Here is a 13,413-nt window from a genome sequence, read left to right on the forward strand (position 1 = left end):
CTTGCGTGCCTAAGGAAGTGTGGACAGACATAGCCCCCCAGTGGAAACATGCAGTTCCTATGATCCTAGCTAGATTCTCATCAACTACGGATGTGGAAGGTTAATTCTCTCTGTTCTGTTGCAGAAAAAAGGAAACCATATGTGGGGACAACCAATTTAGGCTCGGTGTCCCAAATATCCACTCGTGATTGTCTATGATTTCGATCACGCACAGATTGATATACAGAACAACTTTCGATTATTTCAAATTTGTTTTACATAAGACTAGCTATTACAACTCTTAAAGGTAAAAAGATCCAAACTAAAATCCTTATTTGAAATTCAAGGAAAATCCAAACTACTAAACTCCACAGGGAAAAGCTCAAGTGTAGAGCAAGCCTAGAAAAACTCGTCGCTGTTGTAGACCTTGCTACCTTCTGGGGCTTCTTCAAAACACGATTCTTCTATATGTCAAATTATGCAATAGTGAGTACTTATGTACTCACAAAGACATATTATAAATAATTAAATGCAAATATATATGAGTAAAAGTATTTCGATGATGTAGAAGTCATATAACATGCTTATCATTTTATGTATAAACCAATGAAAAAGCAAAGCATCAATAAAATCATATATCATCTTTACTCTCAAAATTTTAACTTTAAATCTACTTATACCAAAAGAAGAGGAATCACCCATATGACATATCTCCATGACCGAGAGCATGGTGTATTCGAATATGGTACGACTCTGCAGTGTCTGCCCAGCTTTACCCATACGATGTGAACAGTTTGCAAGGTTGAAAACACCATAGCCGTTTGAGAGTCCCACTTACTACTAGTTACTGCACAGTGGGGTCTGGGCTCATCATAGTTGTCGAACTCTTGCCAGGCCTAGGAAAGGTTAGTTTTATCGTCATACTTTCATGAGGCCCACTGTTGTAAAACATGCCCCTACCTCCGTACACATGTTCACCCCAAAACCGTTTCTAATGAACCAACCAACAGTCTTTCAGATAGTGGGACAATGTACTAGGCTAAGTCCAATTGCTTGGTCATGTGGATGGGCACAAACTATGTCATTTTCCATGGTATAAGGGGGTAATTTATAATCCAGTTAAACCACCAAAACTATCTCAAATATCCAAACATTCCATAACCATAATTTCAACATTCACAACCTTCAATATTCATAAACTTCAACATTCATAACCTTCAAGTCAGAAATTCCCATTTTAACCGGATTCCTAAGCTTGTAAAGATGTTTGAAAAATAAACCACATAAAATGATGTCCAATGCATCTTTCTATAATCTCATGTGACAATGCTTCAAAGCCATAAATATTATTCTAGATCACCACAATGCTATTTTGAATTATAAATCTACCCATGAGATGCTAAAAGAGTATGGTATAATATGGTAACTAAATTACTAAAAAAGTATAATATGATTAACTCAAGCATAAAGAAAACATGGAACTATATTAAGTCTTGCCTTGGTCGCATCGGTCCGAATGGCATTTATCAGCACAGAAAACAGAAGGCATGCATAACAAGTACTACAAAGCAGAATTTAGAATTAACTTGTCGATGCATAGAATTAACTACATCGTTGCAACGATGGTGCGGAGAGGGCAAGATAGAGGATGCGCTACTAGCCGCGGTTGGTCGCGTTGTGCTTGTCTAGTACGTTGGTTGTAGGCACTTAGGTTGACTTATATATGGCGAGAATAGAGAAAATGAGATTTGATGGTTCAAATTGGTGACGACGAGCAACCCAAAACCATGGAAATCAAGAGGGTGAAGATTGTCGTTCACGTCGCGAGTATGTGCTCGATGATCCTCGTCATCGGGGTAATGTTTATCATTTATATCCCGACGTTTATGGCAAGCCTTTTTCCTACAAGTTAGTGCCCGTTGGAGAGTTTGTTCCCATTTTTTCGTGGTTTTGTTGCAAGTTAATTTAGAGAGTTTGTTTAGTGTTGTTGTTTACTAAAGCCTATGTCCTACAAGTTAGTGTCCGTTGGAGAGTTTGTTCCCACTTTTTTGTGGTTTTGTTCCAAGTTAATCTAGAGAGTTTGTTTCATTGTTATTGTTTACTAAAATTATTTAGTTACCACGACTAATATGCTTACCGACCTTATGGAGATCGCATCTCACTGTGAGCAGCTTTTGTGAGAGAGAGAGAGAGACAGAGAAAAAAGGAGTAGATCGACCAAGATGATCTTGAAGATAGCAGGTGTTTTTGTTTTACTTCTGGTTATCAGTCCTATTACTTTTGCTACTGATACTACTAGGGGAGGTAAATCAATCTCATCTTAATCAATACTTTTCTCACAATCTAGCTTTGCTTCTCTTCCTAATTACTTGTGCATGCATGCGCTTCTGTTTGTATTGTGTTAGCTTCTCTTCCTAATTACTTGTGCATGCATGCGCTTCTGTTTGTATTGTGGTTTTGTTGCAAGTTAATTTAGAGAGTTTGTTGTTTAGTGTTGTTATTTACTAAAGCCTATGTCCTACAAGTTAGTGTCCGTTGGAGAGTTTGTTCCCACTTTTTCTCCGTTGGAGAGTTTGTTCCCACTTTTTCGTGGTTTTGTTCCAAGTTAATCTAGAGAGTTTGTTTCATTGTTATTATTTACTAAAATTATTTAGTTACCACGACTGATATGCTTACCGACCTTATGGAGATATGATTTATATCCCTACGTCTTATGTCAAGCCTATGTCCTACAAGTTAGTGTTTGTTGGAGAGTTTGTTGTGATACCTGTTAATTCTTATTTTGGATGATTCGTTTTTGTCATCCTGTTATCTATTTTCTTTTAAGTAATATTTGTTAACTCAAAGTGTTGTAATTAACCAAAATAAATGGTAGATTGGTTATCTGATCCTACTATTTTAAATGTTTGATCAATTCATTCAAATAGTGATGTTTATTTCTGTAGGTTCCCCCACCACTTTAGCTTTAACATGACGACGAGCAACCCACAACCATGGAGATGAACTATTTATATAAGGTACCCTTTGTTCTCTATAAGGTACCCTTTGTTCTATGAGCGGAGCGTAGGGGGGCATGTGCCCCCATTGTCCCCTTATGGCTTCGCTCCGTTGCATCATTGCAGTGATGGTGCGGAGAGGGCAAGAAGGCGCTACTAGCCACGTTTGGTTGCTTGTCTAGTGAGTAGGTGGTAGGCGTTTAGGCTGATTTATATATGGCGATATTAGAGAAAATAAGATTTGATGGTTCGAATTGGCGACGACGAGCAACCCAAAACCACGGAAATCAAGAGGGTGAAGATTGCAGTTCATGTGGCGAGGATATGCTCGATGATCCTCGTCATCGGGGTAATGTTAATCATTTATAACCCGACGTCTTATGTCAAGCCTATGTCCTACAAGTTAGTGTCCGTTGGAGAGTTTGTTCTCATTTTTTGTGGTTTTGTTCTAAGTGAATCTAGAGAGTTCATTGTTGTTGTTTACTAAAATAATTAGTTACCATGGCTGATATGCTTACCGACTTTACGGAGATATGATTTATATCCCGACGTCTTATGTCAAGCCTAGGTCCTACAAGTTAGTGTCTGTTGGAAAGTGTCCTACAAGTTAGTGTCTGTTGAAAAGTTTGTTCTCACTTTTTCGTGGTTTTGTTTCAAGTTAATCTGGAGAGTTTGTTGTTCAGTGTTTTTGTTTACTAAAATAATTAGTTACCATGACTGATATGCTTACCGACCTTACGGAGATATGTCTTGGTGGATATGTGGTTTGAGGTGCTTTGGGGTTGTTAGAGTTTCTCTTACGGAGATATCTTGGTGGATATCTGGTTTGAGGTGCTTTGGAGTTACTGGAGTTACTCCTCCAATTAGCACACTAGTTCTTTTGCGGCGTGAGACACATATCCACTACATAGCTTATCATGATGGTTATGATCAACATGATATGTTCATTGGCTCAAATAATCTCTTTGTACTTTATACTCTCTTGATTAATGTGCATATAGCATGACAATAATAAATAAATTCTACTCCCTCAGTTTCAAAGAACAAGTATTAATGTTTGTTTAGCAAAAATTGAGAATAAAATAAAATTTCTTCAATGTCTTTTCCTTGTATCCCTCTCCAATCAATGATGGATCAAAATAAGCCTGGGCAATAAATGGAGTAGTAAAGCACTAATAACATTTTACTACTTTCCTCATCATGTCTAGCAAATACATTTTTAAACAATAGTGGATGAGGGTACTTGGCTTTGGAATAGTGTCAAGGAAATTATTTATAAACTGACTATATTTTGGAAATGGATAGAGTTAATTAATGCTTTGATTATATGGGCCTCAATGTTGGCCATGCAAATAAGGTCTTACAACTCACTTCCCCCTCAAACACCCCTGTCAGGTGGGTGCAATTTAGTGCACGAACTTGCAAAATGCTCATTTTGGTGCATAAACTTGTCTGGTACATAAACATATATTTGAGAAGATTGCTATTAGACATACACCTCTCAATAAAAAATAGAATAGGATATAGTGATAGTAAAGAAAGATTAAAAAAATTGAGCAATGATATAAGTGTTAGAAATATATGAAATTCATTGTTTCCATGATGAAGGATAAAGTAGAGACTAAATTTATAGATATTGCATTTCTTATGCATACTCACTACATGTACGCACGTCACATCCTAATCAACATCAGCTTCGTAAAATTAACATTGCTAAATTATTTTGGTCCTCGTTCGCACGAACTAGCTAGACAAGTTCATGTACTGAAACGAGCATTTTACAAATTTATGTACTAAATTGCACCCACCTAACAAGTTTTTGTACCGCCAATGCAATTTAGTCTTAAGTTATATCTTTGTTCATTCATGTGCTCATGTGTTGCACGTGAGGCAGGGCTAATTGCAGCCTTGAGCACTGCCCTGCTTGCTAGACAGCATGATCTTGGCATTAGTGTGGTTGAGTGCACACGGTTCCTAGTTGGATATGCTAGCGGTGATTGTTGGAGTTGATTTCCTCATGCTGAGAAGTAGGAGGATCTATAAAACTATACATAGTACTATATATACACGTATTTCTCATGTTGAGGATTAGGATGGTAAATGTACACAGACGTCTCGTACTGTTATGTGCACGTCTACGTCTGTTTGTGTTAAGACTATATACACATCTACATCTCGTGCTAAGGATTGCATTTCATATTAAGTTTGATATCCTTATACTACAAATGATAATGCATTTTTTATTTTGGATGATTCGTTTTTGTCATCCTGTTATCTATTTTCTTTCAAGTGATATTTGTTAACTCAAAGTGTTGTAATTAACCAAAATGAATGGCAAATTGGCTATCTCATCCTAATATTTGAAATGTTTGATCATTTTATTCAAATAGTGATGTTTATTTCTATAGGTTCCCCTCCACTTCGTGCATAGGTGATATGCGCTTAGGTTGACTTATATATGACAAAATAGAGATTAGAGAAAATAAGTGTGATGGTTCAAATTGGCGATGACGAGCAACCCAAAACCATGGAGATCAAGAGGGTGACGTGGCGAGCATACCTCGATGATCCTCGTCATCGGGTTAATGTTTATCATTTATATCCCGACGTCTTATGTCAAGCCTCTGTCTACATGTTAATGTTTATTGGAGAGTTTGTTCCCATCTTTTCATGGTTTTATTCAAGTTAATCTGGAGAGTTTGTTCAATGTTATTGTTTCTAAAATAATTAGTTACCATGACTGATACGCTTATCGAACTTAAAAAGATATGTCTTGGTGGATATGTGGTTTGAGGTGTTTTGGGGTTGATGGAGTTGCTCCTTCAAGCAGCACACTAGTTCTTTTGTGGCGTGGGACACATATCCACTACCCTGCTCACCATCATGATCAATATGATATGTTCACTGGCTCAAATAATCTTCGTGAACTTTGTACTCTCCTCGGTGGCTCATCGATATATTGTAGAAAGAGACACTGTCAGTAGCAAATCGTTGAACTGAGACAAACTCAGTGGCATATAGTAGATTCTCTTTTCTTTTTTACAGGTGCTCGTGCGTTGCCACTGGGGAAATTGATGTGTTCCAGCACACGAACAACGAAAATTGGTAAAATAAAAAACATCCACATCGTTATTTCTGTTGTGGTTTAGAATAATTGTAGTCATCTGGATCATATATTTGAATGAACGATATCATTCATAGACTTTAGAAATAATTATTGATCATAATTATACTTAACTATAGAAGATAGTTGATGTATCAAAATAATTATTGATCATAATTATACCTAGCTATAGAAGATAACTAAGGTATTGAAGTAAGACTTGAAAAGGCTTATACAGAATAATCTTCATGTACGCATAAAGGCAATAGAGAAGCTTACATTTACATAGAATCATTCACGAATGAGCCTAGAGAGTGTCTAATAAGTATATAGCACACAGCAAGCTTGCAACAAAAAGGAGGAACAAACATCCATCTATACATGGGCCATGTGTTGACGTGAAATTTCTTCGTGACACTTGAAGTCCTGGGAGATTTGCTTAGCTCCAGTGCAGGTCCTAAATTATCAGGTTTGGGCGTGCCAGTCAGTTTGATCCTGCAACTGACAAGATAGATAAATTGATAATCAAAGAACCAATCAGCCAATAAGCCGATGTTGATATGGTCTTGAATAATCGGTTATATGTCCGATGTAAATTCTAACGCTTAGATAAATAATGATATAAAGACAATAGAAGAACTTGAACAATCAATCCAATCGACCGATAATAATATGATGAAGTAGATGTCCAATGATATGCGCCGAAGTTGTATTGATCGAGAGATAGATTACAAAGAAATATCCATGGGTATATACTAGTTCATATCGGACACGACACATGTTTCCTAAAGACAAAAGGAAACATACAAGTCCTAATCGGACACTAGAAAAAACTTTCTAAAGATAAGGAAAAATTACTAAACTCTACCTAATTAATAGATAGAATTAATCTGCCACACCATGGTATTCATGACTCCTTGAACTCGGACACTTCCGGATAATCTTTCCATTGGCTAATTGTGTTCTTTCCTTAACCGAATCCACTAAAAAATCTTACCAAATTTTGGCGTTAACAACCTGGTATATAAAGCATACATAAGAATCCCTAATCAATAGTATATAACCAAAAAAAGAGAATATATCACAGATATATCGGTTAACACACATAATTTGCTTGGCACACGTATATATACAATATATGTGATATTACAAAAGGTGAAGCAGATGCAATAACTCTTAACATTTTGTATGAATCATCGCAACAAAATATCTTTTGAGCTAATAGAATGAAAGAATGTATGAACATGAAAGGCTTAATTCTGCAAGAAGTGATTTCAAAGACTTGGAAAAATAAAGTTCAATCCCTCTACAGAAAAAATAAGAAACGTAAAATGAAATGTCAAAGTTCAAACTTTCAAAGCAATAAAAAAGTGTAGTTCCTACCTAAGAATAACCGCATTCTATTTTTATCTCTTTGTGTGAGTGTGTTGGGGGGACAAGACAGGATCCTATATTTTGAAAGAAACATTATGGACATCATACAATTACTAAGAGAACCTTGACATAGATAAAAACTTCTAATTCAGTATACATACCTCATTATCATCTGTTTATGTATTGAAATGCTAAAATAATTAGAATAAGGCCAATCAATATAACACGAGAATCCTAAATAGTATTGAGCAGTATTGTAGAAAACCTGAAAATGCGAAGAAATAAACAAAACACACAATAGACAGATCATATTTAATAGTGCTCAAGTGTGAATAACAAACATCAAAGGGTGGCAAAGAAAGTTCGGTACCAAATTTGAGATCCCCCCCCCCCCTTTTTTTTTTAAGAAATAGCAAATTTGACCTTGAGAAGAGAACATGAATAAACAGTACAATAGCATGTGTTAATTCTATGGTACATACATCAAGTACAGAGCTATGAGAAAACATACACAAGCCATTTGTTTTTAGTTGATACTTTTATGTTATTTTTGTTTATGAGTACCCTGATTTCCTACCTGCTTTTTATTAGCACCCCTAAATTTTGATATTGCATTGCGCTCGCCACTAGCCATATGCATGTAAGCATGCAACCGATAGTCAACTAATTTTATGCCTTATATGTAATCTTACCGTTGACAAGCAAATAGACTTGCTCCAATTTATCCCATGGACTTTCTAAAGAATAGCTGGGAAATGAGTTTTCTTTTTGTTTTGCTGTGCATCTGAATGGTTTCTAAACCTATATGCTTTACTTGGGGGTGATATGGATGTCGTTTTAGCTTGGCTAGCTGGATCATTGCTCTAATTTCACTTCGCTCGGCTTGGAGATGGCATCTTGTGGTGGCATCCCAGATATTCTCATCATGTAGCCCATTTTATATTTTTCTCCTGAACTATCTATAAGGTTTCGTTTCTTTAATGGAAACGGGAGAGGACTACCTCTCTTTCTTAAAAATAAAAAGAAAAGAAAAAATGAAATTAGAAGGTTACATATTGTAAAAAGTCTTTGAACTTCGACATCACAACATCCCCAAAGCACAGCTCTTGCATTGAGACCATGTCTACGGTCTCAAAAGACTTTGGCACTGCGTTATTTCAAGTTTTTATTCTTAGCCATTTTTCCGTCCTAAATTAATATGGAAAGCTTGTCTTGTTTACTAAAATAATTACCAACTATTATGCTTATCGACCGTGCGCAGATATATGTTGATGGTATATGGTTCAAAATGATTTGGGGTGTGCTGGAGCTACACACCTATTTTTCATTTATGGTGTGACCCACATATCCCTGCTCGTGGTGGTTTAATCAACATGATAAGTTCACGGTCTCAAATAACCTTGTTATACTTTATATTCTCCTCATTAATATGCATACGACATGAAAGAAATCAATAAAATGTACTTCCTCTATTTCAAAACAAAATCATTACTCGTTTGTTTACCCAAGATTGAGAGTACAAAAAATTACTTCAAAATACAAGCGTTACTATTTTATTGACAGTAGTGGCAATGGAAGAAAGTGTTGACATAAAACTTAACGGCAATTGCATGCCCTACTCGTCCACCCTCACTGGGGCATTTTAAGCTCCAACATTGTCGCTGCTATGCTTCGAGCTTTGCTATTCGTATTGCCTTACCTTGCTATCAAGGCAGCCATGGAGAGATGAGAAAAACGACAAAGGTGGAGGAAGACAATGAAGAGATGAGGAAACAAAATAAGGCCCATTTGATTCAAAGGAAATTTATAGGAATTTCAAAGTATTTTATTTCTATAGGAATTTTTCCTACGTAACCCTTTGAATCAAAGGAATGAACCCTATGTAATCCTATAAAATTCCTATGGAATGTCTCTTCCCATACAAGTTTTTGAAGAAAATTTAACATGGGGTAGACCCTTATGAAAAAAAATCATTTGTCTTTATCTTTCCCCAAATTTCTCTTTTTCCTACTGCCCAATCAAACGGTGGTTCCTACATTTTTTTCTGTGTTTTGCAATCATCTGTTTTAAACTTTCTTGTCAAATCTTATATTTTTCCTACTCTTTCATATATAATTTTTATTCCTGTGGTTCAACGGGGAGACTGGATGCTCAATAACAAATAGCTCTACGAACCTCTCGCCACATCATCTGTCATGTTTTAGTGCCATGTGAGACAAGTGGGCCGAAACCACCCAAAAACAGAAGGAAGAGGTAATGTGTTCGGATTAAATAATTGAAGATGTAATTTGTTTGCAGTCAAAGTTGAGGGGTGCGATTCGTACTTTCAAGAGGGTAAATCGGACTTAACAAAAAGAAAAAAAACCATCGTCTCAACCAGGGGATCCTGAGTTCCTGACCCTCCTCGTGAGTTCGCCCGCCGCCGCCGCCTGGCCGATCCCAATCCTTCCCACGAGCGAGCAGGGGTGTCGTTGTTTGTCCTGCTGCTTCAGAGTTCAGCTGCATCCCCGTGAACACATCCTCCGCCGCCGCCGCCGCCGCCGATCTCCATCCATCCCCCGAGCGAGCAGGGGTGTCGTCGTTCGTCCTACTGCTTCCGCCGCATCCTGGTTCGCACATCCTCCGCCTCCGCCGCCTGCGCTGATAGATGTCATTGGATTTCATCGTTTGTGCTATGTAAAACTTGATTCGAACTATTTGTGCTGTAGTTTTGATTAATTAAGAACTTTTATTGTATTTGTGGGCATGAAGATTTTGATTTGGCACTTGAAGCTTGTGTCAGCACACAAGGTAAAGATCCTAGGTGTATCCGCCACTGGCCGGGGTGGATCTGGTACGACGCAGATACCCCCACCAGCACAGATTTCGCAACAACAGAGAAGAGCGAGGTGGGGCAATGGAACAAGAAGCAGTGACAGCTTTGGTGGCCGATCAAGAGGAAGTGGCGCAGCTCGGGGAGGGTATCCTCCACCACTTCGAGGAAATCCTCCATCAAGACCCCCTCATGTAACCACATTTGGTTCATTTCAAATATTTCGCCGCACTCGTCCTCATTTCTTGCATTTTGCAACACATATTCTTTGAAATTTCATTTCCTGCCTAATTTGGCTGTCTTTAATTCTCCCTGATGAACATTCATGCAGAGATGAAGTGGGGTTCTTGCACCCAACATAGTTCCAGTCGCTAGAACACAGCCAAACTGGTTATTGGACATCTCAAGCACCTGAATGTCCTCGGAGATACCTCTGGTGCAAAGACCACAAGCTTGCCATATCCATGGAAATCCTACCTAAGCTCTACCGTGCTGCACGGCATGCATACTCCAATTCAGCAGCAGCCAAGGATGGTCCACTCATGGAAATTGATCTGATGAGGCACAGCAAGGCATTGCTCATTCTTTGCCCTGACATGCTCACTGCATGGAATTCGAGGTAATGCTGTCAACTTATCACAGTATCACTAAAGGATCACATCTTTCATAGCTAGAAGGCTGTGACTTTGATTGAGTTGAAATTAAGGCCCATCCCTGGCTGGAAGGGATTCCACATGGTTGTTTTATTCTTCTTTTCTTTCGGCAGGAAGATGGTACTACCAGTGAATTATGATTTCACTAAACTCAAGGATGAGCTGCAATTGTGTGCCTTGATCCTTTCATACTCACCAAAAAACGAAAGCACCTGGAGCCATAGGTACAGCTTATATTTTTACATGTCAGATTGCCAAATTATAGAGTTTGGGAAACTCTTTCAGGTTACCTCTTAAGTAATTTAAGGATCCGTTTAGGGAGAAAATGGATGCCTATGACCAACAGGTAGAATAAGAAATCTTTTCCCTTATTTTAGAATACCCATCGCTCTTCTACTGCAGATTGAATGACATCCAGCAGTCGTACAAATGGTTATTAGTTTTTATGGTCCTTGGGAGGTATTGTTATATATCTTGGTCTAGTTTAATTGTGAGATATATGTGGCATGATTATTTACTAGGGGATCATCTACCTTTCAATACCTCCCAAGGACTGCTGTAAAAGAACTGGTTGGAGCTAGATTTTATTTGTGCAGCATTGAAATTTTATGTTGATTTTGTCCATGCCCACATAACTTACAGTTTAAACTTTAAATTGATTGCCTACTACAGGAGATGGGTGATCAAGAAGGTTTCAGAACACAACCAGGATGTGTCAGAGCTTATAGAGAGGGAATCTGTACTAGTGAAAGAGATAGCAGAGGTCATACTCATAAATATTTTCTTGTTTGGGATGTTAATAGAACCTTTCCCATCTACTTTTCTGAACCTTCATTTTCGCAGCAGATAATTATCTGAACTCATCAACTTCGACACTTCACGCTTGTAGTGATAAACAGTGTACAACAAGATAGTTTGATCCTTTGTATGCAGAAATCAAAGATGAACTACCGTGCGTGGAGGCATCGCTGCTGGCTTATTCCCTACATGACAAGAGAACAGGTATGGGTAAAGGAAAATCAAGCTGCTTAAAATTCTTTGTCCACTTTTCTTAATCTTATGTGCAAACTTCTGAGCACCACCATGGTAGCTAGGTCAGGACTTTTGTTATATTGCAAAAACCCTACAAAATTTCTGCCTGTCTGTTATCAGTTCATGCTTATCCTCATCAGCATCTAATTTCTGTTAAAGGTTCTGAATGAGTTAAAGAAATCAACAAGATGGAACGAGTTACATGTCGCTGACAACTGTTGTTTTCACTACCGACGGGTTAGTCCCTGCCCTTATTGGTGTAGCTAGTACTAATTACTACTTCAAAAGCAAACTTGTATCCCACTCAACATTTGCATATTGAACAACCTGTGGCATATCGTTTGAGCCGTCTCAAACATGTCATTTTATTGATTGTTTGCAGTCCCTACTGCTTGCATTACTAGACAGTTGCCATGTAGAGGACACAGAAGATTCCCTTGATAGGAAATCAGAAGTTCATTTACTGTGGAAGGTATGTTGTATTTCATTAGAATCTATACCTGCTTCACTATGGTTCCCCTTGTGCCATCTTTCATCTGTTACAAAGGAGAAACTCGCCTGTGCATTTTGTTTTATTTCACAAACATTGATTTCTCTGGTGCTTGAGTAATTGCATCTGACAGGAGGAACTGACGTGGAATGAGATGCTTATCAGACGCTACCAAGGGAGAGAGGTTTGAAGTTTGGCCATCGTGATTCTGACATTTTATCCATAATTTATTGTTTATGTTGTTCCCCTGCGTTGATTGTGCTGATTCGTTGGTGTAGTCTTTGTGGATCCATCGTAGGTTCCTCTCGCAATGGTGGGTGAAGTTCTTGCTCAGCAGTGAGGAAACAGAGTGTGCTGCAGGCACTTCGCTGGTGGACCTCTTCCTAGCCCAGGAGATATACCTCCTGTCAGACTGCCTGAATGCTCCTGCCGATGAATTTGGTGAGGCATGTGTTCAAACTGAGCTTGCCGCCCTCTACATTCTCTGGATATCAAAGGTAACCACTTGAAAAAACAAAATCGAATTGTGATATGTCCTCTGCACGAAGGATCACATTTGAAAAAACTAAGCATCACATTTTTTTTATGCACAGCAAGTTCCGGCTGTGAAACTAAAGCTGGAAAAAAGGCTACATTCGGTGGGGAGCCTGGAGGATGTCTTAGCAAGGGCCTGCCCACTATTGAAAGCAGAACAAGGACATGCATTGCAGCATACGTACAGAGTTACTGATGAAACGACGACATATGGTTATCTAGTACTGTAGCCTGTATGGTCTAATATGTTCATTGTTCTGCTTTTCTGTTGCAGTCTTCTTTATGTAGTGGAAATACTGAAGAAATGGCTATGCACATTGTACAACAAAGAGAAACATGTATGAGAGTTGGTGCATTTGTCCTCTTTTCTTGATTAGAAGATCGTTGTGATGCTCCATTGAACCTTCTGATATTAATTAAGGGCCTGTTCGGCACGCCGA

General features: G+C 38.1%; 1 protein-coding gene across 1 annotated transcript; it reads left to right on the forward strand.

Moving 5' to 3' along the window:
• Positions 1-9,807: 9,807 nt before the first annotated feature.
• Positions 9,808-13,352, forward strand: LOC127773121 (uncharacterized). Its single transcript, XM_052299151.1, has 11 exons — positions 9,808-10,061; positions 10,204-10,458; positions 10,596-10,883; positions 11,031-11,141; positions 11,590-11,680; positions 11,851-11,919; positions 12,109-12,186; positions 12,332-12,421; positions 12,573-12,623; positions 12,718-12,936; positions 13,033-13,352. The coding sequence occupies exons 3-11, from the start codon at positions 10,729-10,731 to the stop codon at positions 13,201-13,203; spliced, it is 1,035 nt and encodes a 344-aa protein (XP_052155111.1). The 5' UTR covers positions 9,808-10,061; positions 10,204-10,458; positions 10,596-10,728; the 3' UTR covers positions 13,204-13,352.
• The last annotated feature ends 61 nt before the right edge of the window (positions 13,353-13,413 follow it).

Source organism: Oryza glaberrima, chromosome 1 (assembly GCF_000147395.1).
Source record: "Oryza glaberrima chromosome 1, OglaRS2, whole genome shotgun sequence".
Lineage (NCBI taxonomy): Eukaryota > Viridiplantae > Streptophyta > Magnoliopsida > Poales > Poaceae > Oryza > Oryza glaberrima.

What these genes read in the sequence shown, in the direction of transcription:
- LOC127773121 (XM_052299151.1), top strand. Translation starts at nt 10,729, where the DNA reads ATGGAAATCCTACCTAAGCTCTACCGTGCTGCACGGCATGCATACTCC. An exon ending in CTCACTGCATGGAATTCGAG is followed by an intron (nt 10,884 to 11,030) that starts GTAATGCTGTCA and finishes TTCTTTCGGCAG; the next exon opens with GAAGATGGTACTACCAGTGA. An exon ending in GACGCTACCAAGGGAGAGAG is followed by an intron (nt 12,624 to 12,717) that starts GTTTGAAGTTTG and finishes TCGTTGGTGTAG; the next exon opens with TCTTTGTGGATCCATCGTAG.